Here is a 19,271-nt window from a genome sequence, read left to right on the forward strand (position 1 = left end):
TGAACACTGAACGAACTCCCTCAGTTCTCAACCGTTTTGAAATCTGACACCACTGGGAGACTCATCTAGGTCTCCTCTATACGCTAGGATTTTATCTGAATCGTTTTGAGAAAGTTTGGAATCTTAAGTATTGTCACAGTAGTTGGTCTTAAGGTCACGCGACACTTAATTGAGGCTTCTCCAACTCACTCAGTCTCCACCCTTTTTCAATTCTGAGGCTACAGGGCGACTCGTGGAGCCTCAAACTATCCATTAGAGATGTAGTTTCACCGTTTTCAGCGATTTTCAAATCTTCAAAAATTGGCAGAAAAATGGAGTGAAGTCTTAGTGCTAACTTGGGACCTCCCTAACTAGTTCAATTTTCAAGCTTATCTACTTTTGAGACCACAGGGCTACTGCCAAGAGCCAGCTCTACACACTAGAGATGCAGTTGAACACTCAGCTTCGAGGCTGCGCTAACTCCTTCAATCTCGCGAACCGCTGTTAGGTGTCTCACTAATGTTGCTTGCCACCTCTTTACAAGCATTTTGGTGTAGGCGGGACCCCGAATGGAGCACTTTTCAGTTTCATCAAGGTTGGCATTTTGGAAGTCAAACCCCGGGGGTGAAACGGTCCATACACCGCAACTATGACATCTCCAGCTCCTTCAGTTTTCAAGATATCTCAATTTCAAGGCTATGGGACGACTCGTGGGGGTCTGGAGAGTACATTCAAGATGGATTTGAAGTGTTTTCAGCGGTTTTCAAAAGTTCACTAAGTTTTCGCAGAAAAACGGAGTGAAGTCTTAGTGTTAACTAAAGTGTTAGTGTTAAGTATGTTAAGTCTTAACTTTGAACCTCTCTATCTCCTTCAATTCCCAACTTGAGCTACTTTTGAGACTATGAGGCTACTGCTGAGAGCCAGCTCTATACCCCTGGCAGTGGTCTGAACCCTCAACTTCAAAACTGCGCTAACTCATTCAATTCTCAAGCTTACTGAATTCTAAGACTATTGGCTTACTCGCGGAGCCTCAAACTATACAATAGAAAGGCATTTGAAGTGTTTTCAGCGAGTTTCAAATCTTCAAAAGTTCGCAGAAAAACAGCGCAAAGTCTTACCAACCACACACCAATGGCTTCCCTCGGCGTGACCCCGCCCATACTGTTGGACCCCCCTACCCCCGAGGACGTCCAAGCCAATGACCTCCTCATCAAAGAACTCAAACTGCGATCCTCGTTTGAGACTGAAACAGCCACAAAGAAACGAGCCGCCGTTCTCACCGAGCTCCAAGCTTTGGCCAACCGGTTCTCCCCCCACGGCTCCAAGTTGTTCACCTTCGGCTCCTACCGCCTCGGCGTCTACTCCCCCGACTCCGACATCGACGCCTTGCTCGTGTTCCCAAAGAACATCACCAGGGACCACTTCTTCACCGAGTTCCCAAAAATTCTAAAGGACAACCTGTTTTCCGAGATAGTCCCCGTGGTGGACGCCTTTGTCCCCGTCATCAAGATGAAGAAAAACGTCTCCATCGACCTCCTCTTCGCCCGGCTCAGCGTCCCCAAGATCACCTCCTCCCTCGTGTTGTCCGACGAGGTCCTCAAGACCGCCGACGCCCTGGACATGCGCGCTCTCAACGGCACCCGCGTCACCGACGAGATCCTCCAGCTCGTCCCCAAGCCCCAGTCCTTCAAGTACGCCCTCAGACTTATAAAAATATGGGCCATGGAAAGAGGCATCTACGGCAACGTCTACGGCTACCCCGGCGGCGTCGCCTGGGCCATGCTCGTGGCGAGAGTGTGCCAGCTCTACCCCAACGCCGTCGCCGCCACCATCGTGTCCAAGTTCTTCCAGATCTTTTCCCAGTGGGCCTGGCCGCAGCCGGTGCTCCTCAAGCCGATCCTCTCCGGGCCGTTACGAGTGTGGAACCCGTTGCTCTACCCTGGGGATCGACTTCACAGGATGCCGGTGATCACCCCCGCGTACCCCCTGATGTGCGCGACGCATAACATCACCAAATCCACCATGGCGGTGATCCTTGAGGAGTTGGAGCGGGGGAGGTCCCTTGGTTTGCCAGAGTTGCTCGCCCGGCACGACTTCTTCCACCGGTTCCGGTTCTACCTTTGTATTGCAGTGGCTTCCAAAGGGGAGGAGCTCCACTTCCACGGCTGGTGCGAGTCGAAGATCAGGTTTCTCGTGGGGAAGCTCGAGGTGGTGCCGGGGGTGCAGCTCGCGCGGCCGTTTCCAAGATCGTTTGAGCAGAGAGTTGCAACGGCGGAGGCGTTGCAAGAGTGTGGGACCACCACAGGAGATTCCTTGGAGGCTGGAGAGTACTGTGTCAGTCTCTACTATATCGGCCTCGTGTTGTCGGAGAAGGTGCTTGACATTTCTTCAGGGTGTGCCGACTTCTTTTCCGTGTGCAAGGGCTGGCCGGAGTATAAGCCGGGGGAGCACTTTGTGTCGATCAGGACGGTTAAGTTGGCGCAGTTGCTGGCGGCGGTGTACCCGCAGGGGGAGGTGCGGCCGAGGAAGCGGAAGAGGAGGGAGGCGGGGGGGGACAAGAAGCGGGCGAAGAGTGTAGAAACTTAGCAGCGTAGCAGCACGCCGGCAGGTGTGCTGCGGTGCGGGCTGCACAAGTTGATAGGTGGTTGGTAGGTGGTTGGTAGGTGGTTGGTAGGTGGTTGGTGTTCGGTGTTTCGTGGTAGGTTGCAGTAGCAGTACAAGTTGATTGTATAGGTCGATTGTATAGGCTGTGTCCAATGTTTCTCGCGCTGCACAAGTTGGTCGGTGTTTGCTGTAGGATTACGCTACCGTGTAAGTTCATTTTGTCCACACCTCGCTGTCCACTCCACTTCCTCTTCTCTTCATCAATGTCCGAGTCCACCACCTTTGAGCTTGACGGGTTGCTCGACGACGAGTTCTTGGAGCCGGAGCCGGAGCCCAAGCTGAACCTCTTTGACTTCCCCGAGAGTCTCGAGAAGCGGCGCCCCCCGCGCCGCGCCGCCCCGGTGAAGCTCCCCCAGAGGCCAGTGGCCAGAGCCAGCAAGGCTCGAGATGTTCAACCGCTCTTGGCTAATGCCGGGGGCCCCGCGAAGTCACCCCATCGGAGACCTAGTTCATCTGAGCCCAGACCCAACCCTTACCAGCCGCAGCTCCCCCAGACGTCCACCAAGTCGGCCAAGTACCAGCCAACGAGCCCGGTGCTGGACAGAAGACGGAGTTACCTCCCAGACAAGGCGCCGCCAAGGGCAACCCCACAGCCAGACAAGGCGCCGCCCCCAAAGGCTGCACTGGTGCCAGAGACCAACGGCGCGCCAGTGTCAACCCCAGTGCAGCCTGAGACCAACGGCGCAAGGGCTGCAGTGGTGCCCCCTTTTGAGACAGGCCCCAGGCCAAGCAAGCTTGAGCCGCAGGTTGAACCAAGCAATCCTCCGGGGAAGTTTGAGGCGCAAGTCGAGCCAAGCAGTTTTCCGGCACCTCCCAAGTTCCACCCGCAGGTGGACCCAAGTGTTCCTTCCATCAGGCTGTTGCTGCCGGGACCCCTGGAGCGCCCCCCGCCCAGCTCGGTCGCGCTGTTGCTGCCCCGCGCACTCAAGTACAGGCCCGCGCACTCGTACGAGCTGTTGCCGGAGAAGTTGAACCAGTTCATGCCCTTGGACGAGCTCAGCCCAAAGTCGGTGAGAAGCAAGACCCAGTTTGAGGTAGACCACGCGAGCGAGGATGAATCCCCAGGGTATGCACCAAGCAACGCTCCTGTAGGAGGTGACCTCCCACCCCCACCGAGTCTACCCCGCGAGGCTCCATCACGGTACCGCCCAGTGCAGCCACTGGGCCAAGTTGAGTCAGAGGTTGATGAGCCAAGGCCCTCCAGATATCAGCCACTGGGCCAAGTTGAGTCAGAGGTTGACGAGCCCATTGTTGCAAAGCCCTCCAGGTATCAGCCTCCCAGAAGCCAGTATGCGCCGGCCGCCGGTGCGTTCGAGCCTGCTACACCACCACTCCCGGTCCAGCCAGTGTCCAGGTACCACCCTGGCAAGGCCCCGAGAAGTCAAACCGCGCCCGTTGTGACCAAGCTTGAGCCCGTTTTGACCAAGCTTGAGCCTATTGAGCCCACGCTTTCCATACCACCGCCAACCATCAAGTACCGCCCCAAACCTCTTGCCCCCCAAAGGGAGCCCACACTGGGTGATAGACCCTCGTTCTGCCTGTTTCGATGGACCACCGAGGGGCGCTATGTCCTCGCTCGAAGAGCTGTTCAGATTGAACCCGTCTCGTCCATCGCCTCCGACTACCACTTGTATCGGCTGTTCCCCGGCCCAATCACGCCAAAGACACCCACCAGTGAGCTCCTCGCCTGGTTGGAGCTCAACCCTCCCTCCATCCTTGTCACCGCGTTGAGGCACCACTTGGAGAAGACAAAGCTAACGGCCACCATACCATACACCAGTGGGGGATGCGAGGGCTCCACGGTGGACCTCGGCGACGCGCAATTGGCCATTGCGCAGGCCAGCGGCCATGACTGGGCCCTCGCCTTGCTTTTAGCCCACTACATGGGCAACTTCAAAGACGTCGCCAGGCAGTACATTGACTACCTCAGCCCGGACCCGCTCCCGCAGGCAGTGCTACTCCTAGCATCGGGACACCCCGTGTTCTCCCCCGACTGGCTCCCGCTCGCCGCCGTGGCCCACCAAGCGGGCGACACCGAGTTCCTCAGAAACTACTCGAGCCAACTCGGCGGCGCGCCTGGAATCGCGTGCGGCGTGCTCAGCGGCGCCCCCCTTGGCGGCAGCTTCGCCCACGTCGGCACCAGCATGCTCACGCAGGTGTACAACAGGGGCAAGCCAAACCCCTTGGTATCACCATTGTTGCTCCACCACGCGATGACGCTCGCCGATTATGGGCTCAGCCAAGCAGCTCAAAAGTATATCGACGTGCTCGCGGCAGGCAAGTACCACCACCAGGAGCTCACCAAACTAAGAGAACGTTTCAAAACCGGCAACAGCTGGCTCGACAAGGTGTGGACCCGGTTGGACAAGTTTATCGGCGGGGACATCCCCTCCCCGGCGACCACCAGGGCCAACAGCATCTGCGCGCCGTACTCGTCCCGGTTGAGCGACTCGCCCCAGCTGGCCATGTGGCGGCAGTACGAGGTCCACGACGACACCGTCAAGGAGTACGTCCCCCCGGAGGAGAAGAAGGAGTGGAAGTTGTTCAAGAGCGAGAAGAGGCCGATCCAGGCCAAGTTGGGCTCGTCGGTGAACCACTTCTACTACGACGAAACGCACAAGCGGTGGTTGGACAAGAGGAAGCCGGTGGAGGAGCAGGTGAAGGAGGAGAAGGCGCCGCCGCCACCACGGAAGGCCACCACGCCGGTGGCCACGGGGGTGAAGCGAGGCAAGAGGAGGAACTATGTCAGTGTGCTCAAGTGAGGGGTTGAATAGTGAGTATAGTTAGTGACAGGCTGTTAATCAAAGCTAGACAAAGCAACCAAGTGCCAGCTCCTGGACTCAGCGGTGACTAAGCCCAGCTTAATCGCACCCTACTATGCCCCGTAACATTGGCACCTTGACAGCCCCGCAGTCCTCCGTTTCCACCACTGATCCAGCCGTGTGATTAGATATTTTTTATCTCTGTCAAGGCCACTCCCGGGTTTGACCGACGTTGTGTTCGGCTAGAGACCCACCTTATCTCCGCTCGCTTAACCCGTTTGGATCTCGCCCGAGATCCAAGCGAGGTGGGGTGATCGGTATCATCTTCTTGGCGGAGGCGGACATGGCTGGTTCCACGCGTGCATCAACGTGCATGCCCGGTTATAAAACGGGATCCGCTGCCGAACAACGCGCGGTGGGTAATCGTTACTCCACAATGTGGTTTGTGTTCTTTCTCCTACTGTCGAGTTTCGCGCTCGACCAGATAGCCAAAATCTACGCCGTGGTCAACGGCGCAAAGTTGTATCTCGAGGTCTCGCTGTTGGGGCTGGCGGCAACGCTTATCGACGATGACGGGAGCTGGGCGTTGGAATTCAAGCTCGACGCGCAGTTCAATTTGGTTGTCGACGGCGCCGAAACCGCCATGGTCGCGCACACGGAGGACTCGTTTCAGTTGCTCATGCTTGATATGGCAGATGGCCTAGCAGCGGCGGACCATCACTGGTCGCTCGCGTGGGGGCCCTCGGGCGAGAGCGAGCTCCACTACACAGACCAGCTCTTTGCCTGCGGCGCGAGCGACCCTTACGAAATATTCAGCCACGCCGAGGACACGCCGGGGTGTGTCCCGATCCAGTTGATCCGGGATAACATATTCAGAAGCGAGGAGGAGGAGGAGGAGGAGCCAGTGGAGGAGGAGCCAGAGGCGGAGGAGGAGTATGAGGAGTACACTATGGAGCCAGCAAGCGCAGGGTCAGAGACTCAGGGTCTGACCAGCGTTGAAGACACAGTGGTTCCAACAGAGACTCTGGCTCTGCCTATACAATCAACCACCGTTGAGGATACAGTGGTACCAACGCTGGACCCGGGGCTGTCAGAAAGCCCAGAGGGAACTGCTCTGGCTCTGCCTCAATCGACCAGCGTTGAAGACACAGTGGCAACAGAGCCCACCGGTGTACTGGAGAGCTCGCGGGGAGAGACCACAGAGGTGACAAACGTGACACCTGTGATATCCTCGCCAGAGTCTAGCAGCGAGAGCTCGACAGGAGCTGAGACCACTGAGGTGACACCTGTGACACCTGTGACATCCTCGCCAGAGTATAGCGAGAGCTCGATACCAACTGTCTCAGAGAGTCTGCCCGTCGATAACACCACAACGGAAGACACAGAAGCCTCCTCACAAGCGGAGTCCACCGGGACAAGCGAAGGCGCGGAAGCAACTGATGTGGAGACTGAAACCACCACTGAAGTGACAACGGCCTCTCCAGTGTCTGGCGAGCAAGTTGAAACAACACCCCCGACTGCGGGGCCACGTACTGGTGAAGACTATGAGACTACAGAGCTCGGTTTGGAAACAACGTCGGACGGTACAAGAGAAACAGGAGAAGCTTTAACTAGTCAGAGTATGGTGAGTGGAACCACCACTGATGCACTGACAACAGCCGAGTCAGCGTACACGAGTGAAGGTTCGTGGAGTCAAAGCACGGCCACGGAGATAGAAAGTGAAAGCGAGACTGGAGCGGTCACAACTGAGCTGGAGACACAAACCAAGGCCTCGGAAGCAACTGAGACGCAAGGCGCAGAGATGACAGAAGGGCTCACCGATTTGACAACCGCGCTGGAGACACAATCTAGCTCACTGGAAGGAGCTTCGGAGATTGGGGATGGCGAATCGACCAATGGTGGAGACATCACAATGACGAGCTGGGGTGCAATCCTGGAGTATGAGACTGCATCCAGTGAACCTTTGCCAAGTGAGAGTAAGGAGACAGTTGAGCTACTGGGGAGCTCAAACTCTCTACTGGAGAGTGGTGAAAGCACGGTGACTGGGGTGGAGCTGTACGGGGAGAGTGCAGAGACTGCTGATGCCACAGCAGACACTGGGGTAGTGGGACCTGTATTGACTGGTGAAAGTGAAACTGAAACTGCTGAAGCTGGTGCTAGGGAAACTGAAACTGGAGCTACTGAAACAAGACCGAGCGGGGAGACTCCTCCTGAGACTTCCCAAACTGATGAAGCGGAACCCACTGAAGAGTCCACTGAAGAGTCCACTGAACCTGAAGCTAGTGAGACTTCTTTTATTGATGAAACTCAAACCAGTGAACCTGAAGCCAGTGAAACTCCGGCTACTCAAGCTGGAGTTACTGAGACTTCCCAAACTGATGAAGCTGAGACTGAAGCTGCTGAAACTGAGACTCAAGCCAGTGAACCGGAATCCACTGAAACTTCCCAACCTGGGTCCAGTGAGACTTCCCAAACTGAGTCTAGTGAGACTCCAGCCACTCAAGCTAGTGAGGCTTCTCAAACTGGAGCTGAGGAAACTGAAACTGAACAAACTGAAACTGAAGCTGGTGCTGAGGAAACTGAACCCACTGAAACAAGCGGGGAGACTGAGTCTAGTGAGACTTCTCAAGCTGAAGCTACTGAAACTATTGGTGAAGCTGTAGCTACTGAAATTACAGATGAAGCTAAGGCTAGTGAAGCTGAAGCTGTACCAACTGACGTTAAGGCTACTGAAACTGAAACTGAAACTGGACCCACGGACTCAACCGAGACTTCCCCAACTGAATCTACTGAAGCTGAATCCACTGAAGCCGGAGCTAGTGAACCCACCGATGAAGCTACTGAAACTGAAACTACAGATGAAGCTGTGGCTAGTGCAACTGAAGCCGAGTCCACTGCAACTGAGGCTCCTGAAACATCACTTCCTTACGAAACTGAAGCTACTCAAACTGAAGCCAGTGAAACTAAAGTTACTGAAGCTGAAGCTACTGAAGCTGAACCTGAGACTTCTCAAACTTCCCAAACTGAGTCGACTGAAGCTGAATCTACTGAGTCTGAATCCACTGAGTCTGCTCAAGCTGAAACTCAAGGTACTGAAACACAAGCTACTCTTGAAACTCAAGCTACTGAGTTTACTGAGACTGAGTCTACTGGAGCTACTGAGACTCAAGCTGGAGCTGGAGCTACTGAAGAAACTCAAGTCACTGAAGCGTCTGCTGAAGAAACTCAAGTTACCGAGACTTCTCAAATTGAGTCAACTGAAACTCAAGCTGCTGAAACTGATGAAACTGAGACTCAAGCCGAGTCTACTGAAACTGAGTCAATTGAAACTGAGTCAATTGAAACTCAAGGTCCAGCTGCCGAAGCTGAGTCTATGGAGACTTCTCAAACTGAAACTACTGAAGTTAGCGAAACTACTGAAGTTAGCGAAACTACTGAAGTTAGTGAAACTACTGAGACCGAAACTCAAGCTAGTGAACATAGTGAACCTCAATCCACCGAGACTTCTCAAACTGATGAAGCTGAGTCTATAGAGACTGAATCTATTGAGACTGAAGCTAGTGGAGCTGGAGCTGCTGTTGAAACTCAAGCTGGAGCTACTGAGTCTACTGATGAAACTACCGAAACTGAACCCACTGAAACTTCTCAAGCTCAAGCTGTTGAAACTGAAGAAGCTGAAACTGAAACTGAAGCTGCCGAGACTTCTCAGGCTGGGTCTAGTGCGACCGAACCCACTGAAATTGGAGCTACTGAACTCGCTGAAAGTGAGCCTGCCGAGACTTCTCCTATAGATGAAACTCGAGTTAGTGAAACTCAAACTACTGAAACATCGGTTTCGTCAGAAACTGATGAAGCTGAAACTCAAGCCAGTCAAGCTAGTGAGACTGAAGAAAGTGAGACTGAAGAACCTGAAACTAGTGAGGCTGAAACTCAAGCCGGTGAAGCTGAAGCTACTGATGAAACTCAAACTATAGAACCTGGATCCACTGAGACTTCTCAAACTGAGTCTAGTGAGACTTCTATTGATGAAACTGAAACTCTAGCTGGAGCTGCTGTGGAAACTCGAGTTAGTCAAACTCAAACTACTGACGAAGCTGAACCCACTGAACCTGAATCTACCGAGACTCCTCCAACTGACGAAGCTGGAGCTACTGAAACAGGAGCCACTCAAGCTAGTGAGGCTGGAGCTATTGATGAAACCCAAGCTACTGAAGCCCAAGCCGAGACCACTGAAGCCGGAGCTGTTGGACTTGAAGAAACCGAAACTCAAGCTGGTGAGGCTAGTGAAACTCAAGCTGTGGAAACTGAAACTCAGGCTGTGGAAACTGAATCCCAAGCTACTCTTGAAACTCAAGTTCGTGAAGCTAGTGAGACTGGAGCTGCTGTTGAAACTCAAGTTAGAGACCCTGAATCCATCGAATCTACTGAAGCTAGTGAAGCTACTGAAGCTAGTGAAGCTACTGAAACTCAAGTTAGTGAAGCTGAGGCTACTGAAATTGAAACTCAAGCTACCGAGACTGGAGAAACTGAGTCTTCTCAAACTGATGAACCCACTGAGACTACCGGGTCTACTGAAACTGATGAAGCTGAAGCCAGTGAAACCCAAGTCAGTGAACCTGGATCCACTGAAGAGTCGACTGAGACTCAAGCTACCGAAACCGAAGTCTCGTCAGAGACTGAGGTTTCAAGCTCTGATGAAACTCAAGCTGTTGAAACTCAAGCTGTTGAAACTCAAGCCACTCAAGCTGGAGCTACTGAAGAAACTCAAGTTACTGAAGAGTCTACCGATGAGTCCACTGAAACTCAGGCCACTGAAACTCAGGCCACTGAGACAGAGTCTAGTGAAACTGAAGAAACTGAGACCCAAGCTACTGAAACTCAAGCTGATGAAACTGAACCCCTAGCTGCTGAAACTCAAGCTGATGAAACTTCTTCCATTGATGAAGCTCAAGCTAGTGAAACTGATGAAGCTGGAGCTGTTGAAACTGAAACTGAAACCGGAGCTTACGAAACTAGTGAAACTGAATCTAGTGAAGCTGAAACTCAAGCTGTTGAAACTCAGGCTACTCAAACTACTGAGTCTACTGAAGCTACTGAAACTCAAGCTGGACCCACCGATGAGTCTACTGATGACGAAACTGAAACTCAAACTACTGAAACTGATTCCGCCGAAGCTAGTGTAACTGATGAAACTGAAGCTACTGAAACGCAAGCTACTGAAACTGATTCCACCGAAGCTAGTGTAACTGATGAAACTGAAGCTACTGAAACGCAAGCTAGTGAACCTGAATCTCAAGCTGCTGAAACTGGAACTGAAGCCAGTGAAGCTAGCGAGACTTCTCAAACCCAAGCTGGTGAAACCCAAGTTGGTGAAACTGAAACTACTGAAACCCAAGCTGGTGAAACTCAAGCTACTGAGTCAACTGAAACCCAAGCTGGTGAACCTCAAGCTAGTGAAAGTGATGAAACTGAGACTCAAGCTGGAGCTTCTGAAACTACTCTTGAAACTCAAGTTAGTGAAACCACCGAAACCTCAGTCTCTGACGAGACTGAGGTAACCCAAGCCAGTGAAGCTGAAGCTAGTGAAACCACCGAAACCTCAGTCTCTGGCGAGACTGAGGTAACCCAAGCCAGTGAAGCTGAGTCTCCTGAGACCACCGAAACCTCAGTCTCTGGCGAGACTGAGGTAACTCAAGCTGTTGAAACCGGAGCCACTGTTGAAACTAATGAAGCCGAGACTCAAGCTAGTGAAGCCACTGCACCTGAGACTGAAGAAACTGAGTCTTCTCAAACTTCTCCTACTGATGAACCCGAGTCTACTGAGGCTTCTTCTATTGATGAAACTCAAGCTACTGTTGAAACTCAAGCTACCCTAGTTGTTGAAACTCAAGCTACCCTAGTTGTTGAAACCTCAGTCTCTGGCGAAACTGAAGAAGGTGAAACTCAAGTTGGTGAAACTCAAGTTGGTGAAACTCAAGTTGGTGAAACTCAAGTTGGTGAAACTCAAGCCACTCAAACTCAAGCTGCTGAAACTCAAGCTAGTGAAACCTCAGTCTCTGGCGAGACTGATGAAGCTAAGTCTACTGATGAAGCTGAACCTCAAGTTAGTGAAACCTCAGTCTCTGGCGAGACTTCGGTTTCCGAGACTGATGAACCTCAAGCTGTTGAAACCTCAGTCTCTGGCGAGACTGATGAAGCTAAGTCTACTGATGAAGCTGAACCTCAAGTTAGTGAAACCTCAGTCTCTGGCGAGACTTCGGTTTCCGAGACTGATGAACCTCAAGCTGTTGAAACCTCAGTCTCTGACGAGACTTCGGCCTTCCTCATCCACGCCCAGCTCAACTCCACCCTCATCCAATTTTCCCTGAACGCCACCCACGTCACCGCGGGCACCGGCGTCCCCGGCCGCTTCACCATAACCTCCACCTACCTCACCACCAACAACCTGTACGTCGCGGTCGGCCCCGGCGGCATCATGTTGTTAGGGGATGAGGCAAGCGCCTCCCCCGGGTGGGCGTTGCTCGACAACACGCTCAGCTTGCAGCAGCTCCAGCGGCGGGACGAGCCCGAGGGGCAGTTCTTTCTCTGCCCCGCGGAGGAGGGCTACGTGGTGCATGTGGAGACACCGGGGGGAGGGTGTGTGGAAGTGGAGCCGTGGGTGGAGCCCGTCGACCCTGTCGACAGGGTCGACACAGCTGTGACAACAGCTGTGGAGACAGCGACAGAGAGTGAAGAAGCTAAGGAGACAGCGACAGAGAGTGAAGAGTCTACTGAAGCTAGTGAAACTGAAGCTTCTCAACCCGAAACTGAGAGTGTGGAGACAGAGAGTGGAACAGAGAGTGAAGCTGAAGCTGAAGAGACAGAGAGTGAGACAGAGACAGAGACTGAAACAGAAGCTGTGGAGACAGAAGTTGTAGACACAGAGAGTGTTGAAGGTAGTGAAACTGAACCTTCTGGAACTGAGACTATTGAAACTGAAACTGAAACTGAAGCTTCTGAAACTGAGGGTGTGGAGACAACTGTGGAAGCTGAAGCTATGGAAAAAGAGAGTGAAACGGAGAGTGGTGGAGCTGTTGAAACTGAAACCAAGACTGAAGCTGAGAGTGGTGAAGCTAAGGAAACTGAAGCTAAGGAAACTGAAGCTAAGGAAACTGAAGCTAAGGAAACTGAAGCTAAGGAAACTGAAACAGGGAGTGGAGAAGCTGAAGCTTCTCCAACTGAAGGTAGTGAAACTGAAACCGAAGCTAGTGAAACCAAGACCGAGGAGACAGAGTTTGCCGAAGCTAGTGAGGAGTCTACTGAAGCTGGTGAAGCAAAGACTGAAGAGACTACTGAAGCTGAAACAGATGAAACCAAGACTGAAACTGAGAGTGAGACAGAGAGTGGAGAAGCTTCAGCTTCTCCAAGTGAAACAGAAGCTGAAACAGAAAGTTATGAAGCTTTTGAAGCAAAATCTAATGAAACTGTTACAACTTCTGAAACTGAAACAAAGACTGAAACAGAAAGTTATGAAGCTTTTGAAGCAAAAAGTTATGAAACTGAAACAAAGAGTGAAACTTATGAAACTCATCAAACTGATGAAACAGAAACTACTGAAACTGAAACAAAGAGTGAAACAAAGACTTGTGAAACTTATCAAACTTCTGAAACTTCTGAAACAGAAACTACTGAAACTGCTGAAACAGAATCTAGTGAAACCAAAGTGGGAGAAGTTGTTCCAACAAAGACTTATGAAGGTTTTGGTACCAAATCTTATGAAACTGTTTCAACTTATGAAACAAAAACTTCTGAAACTTTTGAAGCAAAAACTGATGAAACTACTGAAACTTATCAAACTTATGAAACAAAGAGTGGTGAAACAGATGAAACAGAGACTGAAGAGACAGATGAAACAGAGACTTGTGAAACTGTTACAACTTATGAAACAGATGAAACTAAGAATGAAGAGACAGATGAAACAAAGACTAGAGAAGTTGTTCCAACAAACACTTGTGAAACTTTTGAAGCCAAATCTAGTGAAACTGATGAAACTACTGATGATACTGAAACTGTTCCAACTGAAACAAACAAGTATACACTCTCCACGAGCTACGTCCTGGCAACACCCCCGACACCCCGCCCGCTCCTGGCCGGCGCCGCGCGGCCCCGCCCCTTCATATAGCGTCCATGTACCGTCTTAGCACCAAGCCTAGCTCCCCCATCCTAGCCTCCACCGCGCGCGCCTCCCTAACAAACTCCTCCTCTATCGTGTTTGTCTCCCTGACTCTCCCCGCGATGCGCTCCACCGTGGCCTCGCTCTGCTCCCGCATGTCAGCCTGCCTGGCGATACTAGAGTCAAGCTCCGCCTGAGCTGACTTTAACCCCTCGGCTAATTGTTTCACCTGCTGCTCCAACTGCGCCTGCGTGTCCTCCGCCTTCCTCCGTGTGCGGTCCAACTGCTTCCTGGCCACACTGTACATCTCTGCAACGTCTGTCTCCTCCCGCCTCACCCGGCCGAGCTCGTCCTCAGCCCGGACAAGCGCCTGGTGGCTTTGCTCTTGAAGTTCTTTTGCCCTCGCTACCTCCTCGGCTAGCTTGACAAGCTCCCTCACTTTAACCTTAGTAACCTGCACCGCGTCGACGGTCCGCCCCAACCGTGAAAACCGCAACTCCAATGTTGCAGCAGCTTGGGCCTGTGCTGTCGCCTCCCCGCGCAAGTCGTCCACCACCCTCTCCACCACCGAGACGTCCAACGACAACACCGCTTTTACCTCCTCCACCTGCTCCTGGACCTCCCCGAGGAGAAACTCCACGTCCTCCGCCTTCGCGGCGAGCTCCCGCTTCCTCCCCCGGTACGCCTCGTGCTCGCGGGTGAGTCCGAGCTGCTCCTGCTTCATCGCGCGGAGCCGGCCCTCGAGCCGCCGGTTGTAAACACGTACATGGTCAAAACTGGTTTGGGGGAAAGACTGGATCTGTTCCATGAGCTCTCTAGCACGGGCATCTCCTGCTTCTACTGCCTCCACGACGGCCTCCGCCTCGTGGGCCTTGTTTTCAAACTCCTGCGAGAGCTGCTCCCGGAACCGGATATAGTTGACCAACGCGCTGAGCAACCGCTGCGTGCGGCGTGGCTGCGGCCGGGTGATATCCCCGACGAGAAGGTCACTGACTCCTATGTTTTTGAAGAACCTCTCCGCAAGCTTGTAGAGGAGCAAGGTCTTTTCCACGTCGAGGCTGCGCTCGTCAATCCCCATGAACAAGTGGACGCACTCGGCGATGACCGGCTCGATGGCCGCCCGTGTGGGACGGCTCACCTGCGCCTCGCTGATGGCAAAGTCGCACTCCTGCAAACAGGTTGCTATTTCTTGTGGACTGAGTAATGGAAATCGGTCACGGGCCATGAGTGTGGTGTTGTGGTTATATCCTTTCTGCGGTGTGGATGGCGCACCGGCAGACCGTTTTGATCGCCTCTGTGAGAAGAAAGTATGGTCGCGCGCGCCGCGCGCCGTGCTCAACAGCCGTCCCGAGGTGCTCCAACTCGTCGTCTCTAAATTGGGAGATTGTCCTCATCAAGGACACCTCTGGGGCTATCTGTTTCATCTCCCTTAATTGCCCATTGTAGTGCCCGCCGATGACCGTCTCCACCGCCTCCGTGCACGCCATCGCCGCCTCGGGGCCCATCCACGCCGTGCCCGCGCCCAACGCCATGGCCCCGACCTTCCACACGGGGGTCAAGAGGCTCGGCCGCACCCGCCGGGCAACTTGGAGCCGGTCAAATGTTTTTCGGTGCTGCTGCTCCTGCTCCCACATGTGCTTCAACACGGGCCTCAAGTGGGGGTGTGTGTTTGAAAGAATTGAGATCTGCCCGCGGTAGATGTAGTCCGCGCCCAACTCGCCCGCCTGGTCCACCCGGATCACCCGCGAGAGGTACGCGCCGGGAGAGAGCCCTGCTGCTTTCATCGGTGCTCGGTGTTGACTGAGGTGGGGGGGGGGGGGGGGGGTTGGTTTTTAAGCTGGTAAGCTGGGGTAAGGGGAATGTCAGACTCTGATCCAACAAGCGTATAAATGATTTAACACTGTAGTGGCTTCCAATGCTTGGTGTTCTTTGGAGTTGCCTGGTGCTCAAGATGGACCAGTAACGGTGCTGGTATAGTCTGCGTTCTTCTTGATCACCGAAAATCGCAAACTTTTCGCTTTTTCCACCTGTTTCAACAGTGGGGTTTCACGGCGAAATTGTGGCTTACACCAAAACTAAATAGTTATTCACTTGTCAAATGACAAAAAAGATAGTATACGCCACTAAAGATAAGTATGACCATATATACGCTTGAGCGTTAACCTGACTCGGTAATCTGTAAGCACCCAGTTTATGACTCCGTGAAATGTTTTCGACAAATGGCAATGCAAGCGCGCTACCACTCCAAAATTCACCCAAGCTGTCTTTTTTTTCGTGCGCACTCTCCCATTATTTCAATACAGAACACGTGGCACGAGCGACTCACGGTCCTTTGCCAAGCGTCTAACAATTTCTCAGGGCCAACCACGCTGGTACCATCTCAGCAGCATCTTTTGCTTCCAGCTGTTGGCTCATACATGCTCCGCGACAGCTCAAGTGGGGCGAAAATATTTTAATCAGTGATGCTCGCCCCAGGCTTTCTACGTCTACAGATTTTACCAATGTCACAGCTTTGACTCTAGTGTAAACTGCATCCATAGGAATGACTGAGAAGAAGAATATTTGAGATTTGGTGGAGATCGACTTCAGCACCATCGTAGGTCTACCGACTGACTCAATCAGAATTGAGAATTTCTGAGCAGAAAGGTTCATTTTTTGCCGAAATTTGGCCCAAAGTTTTCGATCTGACAGATTTTCAAGATGAAAAAAAATGTCTACATTTTTTGAAGTCACCGATATGATGTAACAACTTGATGCTACAGGCAAGTGGTTGCTCAACTTATTGCACGAGCACAAGGGAACACCAATGACAAGTCTTGAGTAGTCAAAGAGATCGTGCCTCTTCTCAAAAAAGGGGAACTGGCGAGTCACTGGTTGCAAAGTGCCTTGCTGAAATATTAGTTCTATGCACGCGCCAAAAAATAGATCTACATAGAGGGTTGTACTCTGATTCGAATTGACACTGGATCGTAGATTCTTGCTTGGGGGCCATCCACTTCAACAGCTGCAAATAGTTCATCAAATCTGAGGCTACACCGATTGCAGTTATTGCACTGATTTCGTCCGTTATCTCAAGTAGCTTGTTTGGAGAATTACCTGTCGAACGTGGCCGATCTGAGATTTTTCAATGAGTTCTGATGACACAGAGGTGTGGCTGATATTTTCATGTTCACAAAAACTAGCAGAAACGATGATGATAAAGTCGAGATTTCACCAGTTGAAAACATCATCACACGTAGCCGACTTGACCAAACAGTACTGTAGAAAGGCGGCGGATGATGTCATCACATCACCACCTCGGGTTGCGTTTTTTTTTCTATTTTATATCGTTTTTTTTTTTTCGCTTGTGTAGAACGTTTTGAATCGTATCTCTCTGCCCCCTGACTCCACCCCATAAGTGTGCTGTCATTTACTGATCCAAGATGTCTGCACCCAGCCCCAACCCCAGGGCGAACCCAAGAAGTCCTACCCCTAGTGTTCGACCAATATCGAGGCGAAGAGTTCACGAAAGGCTGGGCCTCTTGAGCAAGATCGACTCTGGGCAAATCTACGACTCGCAAACCGACGATGAAGCTGCTTCCATCAACTATAGAAGTTATACTCCCGCGGCAGCAAGCGCCTTGGAGGACTTGGAATGGAGTGATCTTTTACCCTACTACCTCCCGTTCTTGTCCTGGATCAGCACGTACAACCTCAGGTACTTGCTAGGAGATCTAGTGGGCGGACTCACGTTGGTTTTTTTCCAGCTACCCTTGTCTTTGTCATATGCAACTATGGCTCATGTGCCGGTGATCCTGGGACTCTACTCGCTAGCAATTGCGCCCTTGATATACATGGTGTTTGGAAGTGTTCCTCAAATGGTGGTTGGCCCCGAGGCACCTATTTCGCTAGTGGTGGGACAAGCGGTGGAGCCATTGCTCCACCATGCAAAGAAGAAAAACTTGGATCCCATGGAGTATGTATCGACAATCACGTTTGTCAGCGGTGCTAGCTTGTTGGGTTTTGGCTTGGGAAGACTTGGGTTTTTGGACAATGTGTTATGCCCGGCACTTTTAAAAGGGTTTATAGCGGCCGTGGGGTTTGTCATGTTGATCAACTCACTGATCAACATTCTCGGCTTGGAGGAGTTGATGAAAGAAATTTCCGACGACCCGGACCAGATGGATATCCACTCTCCATTCGACAAACTCTGCTTTTTGGCTCAAAACTTGAGCCACTTCAACCCCTTGAGCTTCAAAATTGGAGCAATTGGCTTTGCAATTATAATGGTGACAAGGATGTTGAAAAGCAAGTCGACTGACAAGAGGGTGATACTATTGCCCGAGATTTTGATTGTTGTCTCTGGGGCAACCGTGCTTTGCCAAATTTACCAATGGGACAAGCGAGGGCTTGACGTCATTGGAGCTGTCAAGAACAGCGAAGAGTTGACATTGTACAACCCCATTGGTCTGTGGAAGTTGATCAAAAAATTCGCCACCTCGGGTTTTGTTTGTGCAATGTTGGGCTTCTTTGAGTCCACCACGGCATCAAAGTCGCTTGGCTCTAGCTTTGACTTGCCGATTTCGTCAAATAGAGAGTTGGTTGCCCTTGGAAGCATCAACATCTTTGGCTCAATATTTGGCGCATTGCCCGCTTTCGGAGGCTACGGCAGAAGCAAAATAAACGCCATTTCAGCAAAGACAACCACGTCGGGGGCCATAATGGGGTTGCTCACTCTCGTGACCATCAAATTTTTACTCAGATACCTATACTACGTCCCCATTTGCATGCTAAGTGGTGTCATAGCAGTAATCGGCGTTTCTCTCATTGAAGAAGCCCCGTATGAGTTATACTTTCATTGGAGAAACAATGGAGTGCCCGAGTTGATCACTTTTGCATTGACAGTTGTGACCACGTTGTTTTTTTCTATGGAGGGCGGCATAGCAGTGGGCATCATTTTCCTGTTGATCAGGGTTATCAAAAACTCAACCGACTCAAGAATCCAGATCCTCGGCAGAGTTCCAAACTCCAACACGTTTGTCGATGCCGATATCCCATTACCCGAGACAGTGGCACCCGGTGTGCAGTTGAATATGTTTGACGACCTGAGACAAACTCAAGTCAACTGCGAGTTGCTCGAAGAGATTGAAGGATGCTTGATTATCAAGATCCCAGAACCATTGAGTTTCACCAACTCGAGCGATCTCCTAATGCGATTGAGAAGAGTCGAGATCTACGGATCGGCAAAAGCACACCCGGCGCTGAAGAGGAGCCGAGACACAGAGATGTCGCGATATGTCATATTTGACTTGAACAACATGACATCCATCGACTCTTCAGCGGCAAAGACGGTTGCGGAGTTGTTAACCAACTACCAGAGGCGCCTGATTAGATCCATGTTTGTCAACGTGTCGCCCCAGGTGAGGAAAACAATAGACCGATGTGGAATCAGGGATCTTTTGGAAAAGGATCTCTACTCGCTCAAGTATTTTGAAATCCAAGGGTTGAATTCAAACAATGAAGCCATCAACAGGTGCCAGAACTTGTTGGAGAATGGAGAGCCGTATTTCCAGCACATTCTGGACGTGCTCAAACTAATAGACTGTTTTGAGAGTAATAATGGAGAGGTATAGTGATAGAAAAAACATAAACTAAAGTATTTATGGTAAATAGATTCCACTGGATAGCATCCAGTCGGATCTACTTGGGTTGTTTCGTAGATGGTTCATAGATAG

At 51.7% G+C, this 19,271-nt stretch overlaps 5 protein-coding genes across 5 annotated transcripts; 4 read left to right on the forward strand and 1 right to left on the reverse strand. All coding sequences in view use genetic code 12, as the record gives it.

Annotated features, from left to right (window-relative positions):
• Nucleotides 1-1,110: 1,110 nt before the first annotated feature.
• Nucleotides 1,111-2,565, forward strand: LODBEIA_P12450 (uncharacterized protein; the record flags this gene model as incomplete). The annotated part of the gene is made up of 1 exon (XM_066971112.1): nucleotides 1,111-2,565. The coding sequence occupies one exon, from the start codon at nucleotides 1,111-1,113 to the stop codon at nucleotides 2,563-2,565; it is 1,455 nt and encodes a 484-aa protein (XP_066828183.1).
• Nucleotides 2,566-2,846: 281 nt separating this feature from the next.
• LODBEIA_P12460 (uncharacterized protein) lies at nucleotides 2,847-5,405 on the forward strand (the record flags this gene model as incomplete). Its single annotated transcript, XM_066971113.1, has 1 exon — nucleotides 2,847-5,405. One exon carries the CDS (start codon nucleotides 2,847-2,849, stop codon nucleotides 5,403-5,405), a length of 2,559 nt encoding a protein of 852 aa, XP_066828184.1.
• A 373-nt stretch (nucleotides 5,406-5,778) lies between these two features.
• Nucleotides 5,779-13,566, forward strand: LODBEIA_P12470 (uncharacterized protein; the record flags this gene model as incomplete). Its single annotated transcript, XM_066971114.1, has 1 exon — nucleotides 5,779-13,566. One exon carries the CDS (start codon nucleotides 5,779-5,781, stop codon nucleotides 13,564-13,566), a length of 7,788 nt encoding a protein of 2,595 aa, XP_066828185.1.
• On the reverse strand, nucleotides 13,559-14,782 carry LODBEIA_P12480 (uncharacterized protein; the record flags this gene model as incomplete). Its single annotated transcript, XM_066971115.1, has 1 exon — nucleotides 13,559-14,782. The coding sequence occupies one exon, from the start codon at nucleotides 14,780-14,782 to the stop codon at nucleotides 13,559-13,561; it is 1,224 nt and encodes a 407-aa protein (XP_066828186.1).
• Nucleotides 14,783-16,979: 2,197 nt separating this feature from the next.
• On the forward strand, nucleotides 16,980-19,169 carry LODBEIA_P12490 (uncharacterized protein; the record flags this gene model as incomplete). Its single annotated transcript, XM_066971116.1, has 1 exon — nucleotides 16,980-19,169. One exon carries the CDS (start codon nucleotides 16,980-16,982, stop codon nucleotides 19,167-19,169), a length of 2,190 nt encoding a protein of 729 aa, XP_066828187.1.
• Nucleotides 19,170-19,271: the final 102 nt, after the last annotated feature.

The sequence above is a fragment of the Lodderomyces beijingensis genome, assembly GCF_963989305.1.
Source record: "Lodderomyces beijingensis strain CBS 14171 genome assembly, chromosome: 2".
Classification (NCBI taxonomy): Eukaryota; Fungi; Ascomycota; class Pichiomycetes; order Serinales; family Debaryomycetaceae; genus Lodderomyces; species Lodderomyces beijingensis.